The sequence below is a fragment of the Triticum dicoccoides genome, chromosome 6B (assembly GCF_002162155.2).
Source record: "Triticum dicoccoides isolate Atlit2015 ecotype Zavitan chromosome 6B, WEW_v2.0, whole genome shotgun sequence".
In the NCBI taxonomy this organism is placed as follows: Eukaryota; Viridiplantae; Streptophyta; class Magnoliopsida; order Poales; family Poaceae; genus Triticum; species Triticum dicoccoides.
In genome coordinates this window covers 702,399,006-702,406,910 of record NC_041391.1, presented here as the reverse complement: position 1 = coordinate 702,406,910, position 7,905 = coordinate 702,399,006, and the positions used below count along the sequence as shown (strand labels likewise).

The following is a 7,905-nucleotide window of genomic DNA, read 5'->3' as shown; positions in this document are numbered from 1 at the left end:
GAGAAGCCTGTAGAAGCGGGTGTAGTCGTCGCCGTCGTCGTCTACATGTCGAGAAGCCTGTAGAAGCGGGTGTAGTCGTCGCCGCCGCCGTCGTCTACATGCCGAGAAACCTGTAGAAGCGGGTGTAGTCGTCGCCGCCGCCGTCGTCGCGCGCCTCGCCTGCGGCGTCCCTGCTGCAGCCCTGGCCGGGGTCGCCGACACGTGGTGGGCGCTTGACGGCCCGGCCTCGACCTCGTCGTCGTTGTCGATGATGATAACGCCGCCCTCCTCGGTGCGGCTACGGGCCTGGGTCCCCAGGTACGCCTAGCGCGGGCGGCGTACTTGCTCGTGGACGTAGTCCTCCTTCGCCCATTTAAGGGCGTACTCATCGTCGGGGGCCACCATGCCAGCGTGCTTCACGGGGAGCAACCCCGGCTCGGGCTTCGGCCAGACCAGGCGCAGGGAGCGCCTCGTTGGTGCCGTCGCAGGTGAGGACTCGTTGATGACGAGGGCGCCGCTGCGAGCGCGACGCCCGAACGGTGTCCCCTCCGACTCGGGCTTGACGGGACGGAGGGCCGGCGAGCCGGAGCCCGACGACGAGGACGACCCCGGCTCCATTTGCCATGGCATCCAGGAACTGCCGCGGCGGTGAGAGAAGGAGGCTCGCGTCGGGTACTCCAGCCGCGGCACATTGCCGGTCTCGATGTGGTCGAGGACGGCGTCAAGTGTGCGGCTGGGGACGCCCCACCACTCGCGCCGTCCTTCGAGTTGAGGGGGCCGTGGGGGATGATGGCGTTGACGGAGGCGATCTGCTCCTCGCGGTGGCGCTCGAAGTACAGCGTCCACAGCGTTTTGCTGTCGGGCGCGTACCTCGGCTCGTTGCGCTGCTCCTTCGTCAGCTAGGAGCGGACGCGGGCGATCTCCGCCCACCGTGTCGCCCCTTCGGGTACTGGCGGCACCGGGACGCCGGCGGCGCTCAGTCTCCGCGCCCCCGGCATGCGCATGTCAGGGGGCGCCGGGTACTCGGTCTTGTACAGAAGGCGCGCCTCCGGCTCCTGGAGGTGTCGGCGGCAGAAGCCGTTCGCCGCTGCGTCGTCGCCTAGGAATCTCTCGGCGATGCTCGTCGGCGGGGAGAAGGCTTTTGCGGGAGGGAGAGGGGAGGTTGTGGCGTTCACTGGCCGGGGAGGGGCGGAGGCGGCATGCGGGAGGACGCGTGGTGGGAGCGGAAGGGACGCGCGTCGGCGACGTCTTCACTGCGCCGCCCATGAGGCATCAATGGAGGCTGACCGGCGCGGCAGCCCTGGCATTGATTCCCGCGGGAACCGAGGCGATGAGGGCGACGAAACGGCCGTCTCGCTAACTCGGCGGGCCCGCGGGAATCACTCGGCTGTTTCGCGCCAAATCACTCGCCCCGGCCAGTGAGCCTGGGTTCGGCCTGTTACTGTTTGGCCAGCGGACCCAGGTCGAACCCGACGCGCATGCCGAACCCGGGCTCGCTGGCCAAATCACTCGCCCAGGCCCCTACTCTTCAGTGGCGGTTACTGTTTTGCTGTGCTTGTCCTATGGGGCCTTAGCTTCGGCGAGGGAGGGGCTCGCCTCAATGCTTGTAGTTGTCGTTGGGTGGTCTACGGATCTAGATGGTAATTTCGGGTGTTGGTTGTAGTGTCATTGACTGAAAATGAATAGATCGAAAGTTTTGTCGAGAGAAAAGAAAAATCCTCATCCTCGCGCTGGTTGTGTAGGGAGCGTGTGTACGCGTAGGATGTGAGCGGGAGTGGTGGCGGTGCCGGTACGAGTAGGATTATTGCTTAGCCATTAGCAAGGACAAGTGCGAAATGTGTGGCGCGTTTTGATGTGTTGGTTGCGTGGGGGCGACAGGCCGACCAGCCCCGCAAGCGCTCGTTTTCAGCCGGCCCCGTGCCATCCCCCCGCCGACACCACTCCCCATCGCCGGCCCCACCACCACCGCTAAAATCTTTCTTTTTTTTGGCGAGAGGAGGGCACCACCACTAATCAATGCACACGGTCTCAGGCTTGTCTCACACGCACGCACACCTCTCTCAATCTCAATCCCTCTCTAACGACAGAAAACGAGCCAACATTTCGAGAAGTCCGAAGTGGTTTCTTTCAGCAGCAGCAGCAGCAGCAGCTGCTGCACGAACCAACGGCTTCTTCGGCCGAGCCATGCAAGGAAGAAGAAGAAGAGGAAAAAAGATCCATGATCCATCGCCGTCGCCTGCGGCTGTGTCCCTCTCCCTCCCTCCGGCCAAACCCCCCTTCACTCTTCTCCACTCTTCCTCACCCTTCCCCTCGCCGTCATCACCGCTGCCATTGCAGCCGTGCAGCTCGGACGCGCGCTCACCCAACCCCTTCCCCTCCGCACCGCCGAGCTACCCAACCACGGCCACCTGGTTTGCGCACCCACCGGCAAATGATGTATTTCCATGTACCAAAAATGAATGATGAAAAAAAGTTAAGGACTTGCAAAGAAAAATGTATGCGGAAGGATGCGGCCGGGATGCGTCCGCGCACTGAGCGCATGGCCATCGCATCCCGGAAACTGCCCGGACACGACCCCATTGCCCTACCCAAACGGACAGAATCCGGGCAAAACGGACGTCCGTTTGGGGTCGCGCGGTGGAGTTGGCCTTATGCACTCACTGCTAGTCCAACATTTGTACACTATAATAATAAATGCGACAATGTTTTTCTTTTGACCTGAAATGCGATATTATTTTAGCATCTAACAACAAACAGACAAGTACTCTCTCAGTTCCAAAATAGATGACCCAATTTTATACTAAAAAGTTAGTATAAAATTGGGTCATCTATTTTGAAACAGAGGGGGTACAAAACATGCGAAAGTGCCCTTCTGCTCCCGAGCTCAGGTGAGATCGGTGAACAGTAAAATCAGAAACAATCCAAAAAATTCTGGATTTTTTTAATGACAAATTTTGACAAAAGTTTTAAGTGCTTGCAAAAATTCATCATGAAATCACATTCCTGTGAGGCGTGGCAAAAAAAATTTACTTTTGAAAGTAGCATTTTCAGAGTATTGATTTTTTTCTTTGCCACGCCTTACAAGAATGTGATTCCATGATGAATTTTTGCAAGCACTTAAAACTTTTGTCACAAAAAATCTGCTTTTTTTTTAAATCAATTTTACTTTTCACCCTCGGGCTCAGAAACTCTGCATCCCAAAAGATGGTGTTTTTTATAACCTCACCAAAGATGCAGAGAGCAAAAGAGGGCTTCGTAGGTGTAGCATTTTTGTATTTTTTTTATCCTATGCATAGTACTAGTAACACATTTTGACAAAAAAGTTGAGTAAATAGCTCGCCCTGATAAATCATCTGCACCACTCAAGATATGAATGTGAACCCACACTGTTCTGCATAATGCATCGAGTTTTATTTGCAACACAAAATTCCAGTTACAGGTTTAGGATCGAAAAGGAAATTCGGAATGAGGAGTTGAGCGTTTCCAGGTTTAGTGCCTCTCAACTCAACTCAACTGAACAGGCATCTCAGCAATCTATCTTGCTGCCTTAACAAAGCTTGATAAGATTGTCGTGCGCCCTGTCTACGAAATTCAACACGAAAGACTACATGTCAAAAGAGAAAAGAGACACACAGGTCATCATTCAGAAAGTGCATCAGGTAGATCCATAGCGGCGCGAATCATCCATCGGTCTCCATAGCCCACACACATCTGAAGGTGACTTATGCAGCGACCGCAGCTTTGCCGTTCTTAGCTGCTTCCCCCTCGGCCTTCTTGGCTTCCCTGTCCTGATCCTTCTTCTGTGCCCTTATCATTGCACGTCTTGCCCGGGGGCGCATCTCACGCACTTGCCGTGGCGGCATGACGAAAGGCTCGAGAGGCCGGTCGTGAAATGGATGCTCGCCTTCAGCAAATATCCTCAGCTTGCGATCCCTATCCTGGAGAGTCAAAGCAGGGGGGTGTTAACTGAGTACACCATCATAAAACTAGTGCATGTTAAATGGTAATTTCAAAACCAACTTCGGAAATAATAATAAAAAATCTGATCATGCACCATGAACAGATTGGTTAACTTTGTAAATTTACCACGCAAACTTAAACAAGACACGAGTAACATAGTGCATATGGACGAACTTCTCTCGTGACTTATGCTTATATTATATGTCTCGGCATATAATAAGAACAATAGCATCATCACCAGTTCATGGCGCATGATAGAAGTGCAGTCTATAACAGGGTAACTGTTATTCTAAGTTAATACGCAGAAGATTCACCACAAATATGCATACAGAAATCCAACTTGCAGAGTATTCTGGTAACAATTAAAGCTAGCATATAATCTTGAACCAGAAAAAAGATGAACCTATGAGCAATCCTTATAAACAAATAGATATGAAATTCACTTACATCACGCAATTTGTTGCGGGGAAGCATGCGCATGACAGCTTTACGGATCACTTCAGTTGGGTCTTTTGCCATCTGGTCCTTGAGCTTTCTTTCCTTCAGATGGCCAATATACCTATTGGGGAAATGGCAAAATGCAGATGACAGAAGAAACTTAATAATGATACCAAATAAGGTATAAAAAAGTATTTGCTAGAATTACTAACCCTGTATGCCAGTAGTAGATTTTGTCAGTCATTTTTCTTCCTGTGACACAGATATCTTTTGCATTAAGAACAATGCACATGTCTCCAGCTTCCACATGAGGTGCATAGGTTGGCTTGTCCTTGCCTTGAAGCACAACAGCTATTTGGGATGCCAACCTTCCAAGTACCTATCATATAGACAAAATAACTTACTACATAACAAAATATTTTGACCTGGGCAAATCCTCACAGCTGAAACAAACAGAAGAATTCTGACCTGGCCCTTTGCATCAAAAACACGCCACCGTAACCCTTCTAAATCAATTCTCCTCAACCCTGCAAGTGCTTTCTGCGCAGTTCAAAAAATAAACATGTGTTAGTACCACTGTGCTAGTAATTCACATATCGGCACCATGGTTTGAATACTGCATTCATGCTGTTCAAACTATAGGCTGGATGCAGGAAAGATTCATACTAGGTAGTTATTTGAGGATTTCAATTGCAATGTTAGTTTCATTTTTCAGTGAGAGACAAAGAGTTGCAGCTTCTTTCACTCAAACTATAAGCTCGATGCAAGAAAGATTCATACTGGGTAGTTATTAGACGATTTCAACTGCAGGCTACTTTTGTTTTTCAGGGAGGATCAAAGGGTTGCAGCTTCTCTCTCTCAATCCAATATAATCTTTCACCAACGATAACATACTGTTCCAAAACAATATATGGAAGTTCATTGTCAGGGTAACATATTTTGCACCTTTCCATGAACAAGTTACTAAATATGTACTGTGAATTCAGTGGTGAAATGAGTGCACTAACAAACAATCAAAGAATGCACCTTTCCATGAACAAGTTGCTAAATATGTACTGTGAATTCAGTGGTGAAATGAGTGCACTAACAAACAATCAAAGAACACACCTTTCCATGAACAAGTTACTAAATATGTACTGCAAATTCAGTGGTGAAATGAGTGCACTAACAAACTCATATCTCATTTTAACTTCAGAGTACCATATATGAAACATCATTTCACAGAAGTCGGCAGAGGAGGACAAGAATCTGGTGGTGGACGAGGGCAAGAAGTCGGACGATGAGGAGGACAAGAATCCGGCAAGGGAGGAGAGCAAGAAGCCGGTCTTCAAGGTACAGGTCTGGTCCTTGCTGAATTTTGATGATAACTTCTCAGCTAGAACCTATGAATGTTCTCACCAGTTTGAGGAACCCTTGTGTTTCCTGTAATAAGCGCTTTTTGACAGAATTTTGAATTGGAGAGATTGGTGTGGTTGCTTCCAGTGCTTGCAATGAGCTTTAGGTAAATGTTAGAGCTGTCGAATTTGGTTTGCCACAAGCTAGCATAGACTGCAACTATGATACTAATCTTTCGTCAGTGTAAAAAGTCTGCAAATTAACAGCAAGGATCTCCAAGAATTCAGTTACCATCTGTTATGTTTCTTCTCAGAACACTACACAAAGTACCAGCACTGCAAGACAATCACCAACAGATCACTTGGGCAAAATATTTACAACTCCTCGACGGTTCCTGATTCTCTTCTTGTGGGTGCAGTATTATCGTTTCCCTTTCTTTAACCAGAAGCATTTATAAGCAGCTCCGGAAAGGTACTCAGAAGCTTAGTATCCCAATGAAGCTGCTTGTATTTGTTGATGTACTAATTGTGCGGAACGGAAGCTCTCATCAGAAGAACCACATTGGTTTCCTGTCTTGTTCACGGGAAGCCATGTTGCTGTGTTAATGTTAGTGACTGCTTGTTATTGGTCATGTAGCAGGCATGACAGAGAAACCCTGTTAATGTTTCTACAGATTACCCCCTCAGCGGGAACATTTGATTGTGGGTGTGGGGAGGGCTGGATGGTGTCAAGAGTACCCACCTCCCGGTTGAAGCAGAGGCAACGGTACATGAGGACTACGACGCCAACATCAACAAGGGACAGGTCTGGTTGTCTCGCAATTTTGCAGTTTAGTATTTGTTCTCTCATAGATTTAAGTTGTGAATTTGGTCAGTGTTTGTGTAAAGAAATTTCCTTTCTACAACTCAAGTTGAGCTGAAGAACAATATGATTTAAGTTGTGAATTTGGTCAGATCTGCGTAAAGAAATTTGCTTTCTACAGCTAAAGTCGAGCTGAAGAAAAACATGATATATAATCAAACATTGAGAGGTTATCAATCTTACAATTGATTAGTGGTTAAAAAGACTCGTGTTCAAATCCAGAATTACTGAGAGATGAATTGACCTAGTAACACAATTAATTAGCACGATAGTGCACGGCCAGTATTATGCTTAACCTTGTTCGTTGAGCTTTGATAGTTAAAGACAGACAGCCTGATTGCTCCGCCGCGCATGATAAAGATGCCGCTAGTGACAAGAAATGCACTGGTTGTTGTTATATTCCGTTTTCCCTGTACCTCCTTATCTTGTTGAGCCATTTTGTAATATGTACATAATTATCCACGTGCTCGTGACTTTGCTTGCAAAATGTAATGTAAACAATAACACAATGGGATAATAAAAACACTCAAGAAAATTAAGTACTGTATCAGATTAGTCTGGATAGCAGTTGGCTTGCCACTGCCAGGGCATGATTTGCCCTGGATCAATGCTAGCAACCGAGATAATGAATAAGTCTTCTACTAATCGTTCACAGGAGCCAACATTGAATGTTTGATTTGATTTGCACGTACGCAGCAGGCCCCAATCAAAGCTAATGATTAATTAGGAAGATCGGTGCCTCGAAAGAGAGACGTGACTCACCTTCAGGTTTCCGGTGTAGGCCGGCGGTGCAGCGGATCCGGGCGCGGCGCCGGGCGAGGAGGAGGAGGGAGGGGAGGCGGCCGGCGGGGCCTTCTGGGAGGAGGAGGAGGAGGAGGAGAGGAAGCGGGAGAGAAGGCGTGGCGGCGGGGGCGGGGCTCGGGCCAAGCTCCGGAGTGGATTTTGCTGCGGCGGTGCCGAACTGGGGGCGGACGAGCGGGGCAGGAGGAGAGCGCGAGCTCGCGAACGCCACATCGTCGTCGTCGTCGTCCTCGGCGGCGGCGGCGGCGGCGAGGTGCTCTGGTGGTTCTCTTGTGTGGTGGGGACGCGGAGCACGGGAGAGAGGCAGTGAAAGGTTTCGCGTTAGGGTTTAAGGCCTTAATGGGCTATTGTTGGGCCACTAGTACTATTTGTGCTAGTGTCTGGAAAAAAAAGTTGAATATCAAATGTCTTCTCTACAAAAAAAAAGTTGAAAAGGGGTGACCGACTGGCGTCGCATCCAGACTGGTCCCACGATGTAAGAGCATCTACAACCGGACACCGCCGCCACGTCGGACATACAAGCTATATACG

The 7,905-nt window shown here is 49.4% G+C and overlaps 1 protein-coding gene across 1 annotated transcript; it reads right to left on the bottom strand.

Annotated features, from left to right (window-relative positions):
* Window positions 1-3,349: 3,349 nt before the first annotated feature.
* On the bottom strand, window positions 3,350-7,693 carry LOC119324653 (50S ribosomal protein L13-like). The gene is made up of 5 exons (XM_037598426.1): window positions 7,336-7,693; window positions 4,846-4,917; window positions 4,590-4,756; window positions 4,387-4,498; window positions 3,350-3,917 (listed from the first exon to the last, which is right to left on the bottom strand). Exons 1-5 carry the CDS (start codon window positions 7,585-7,587, stop codon window positions 3,702-3,704), a joined length of 819 nt encoding a protein of 272 aa, XP_037454323.1. The 5' UTR covers window positions 7,588-7,693; the 3' UTR covers window positions 3,350-3,701.
* Window positions 7,694-7,905: the final 212 nt, after the last annotated feature.

Coding starts and splice junctions, on each gene's coding strand:
- LOC119324653 (XM_037598426.1), bottom strand. CDS start 7,587: ATGTGGCGTTCGCGAGCTCGCGCTCTCCTCCTGCCCCGCTCGTCCGCC. Junction 4,918..7,335: donor CCTACACCGGAAACCTGAAG/GTGAGTCACGTC, acceptor TGAACTGCGCAG/AAAGCACTTGCAGGGTTGAG. Junction 4,757..4,845: donor TTTTTGATGCAAAGGGCCAG/GTCAGAATTCTT, acceptor TCTATATGATAG/GTACTTGGAAGGTTGGCATC.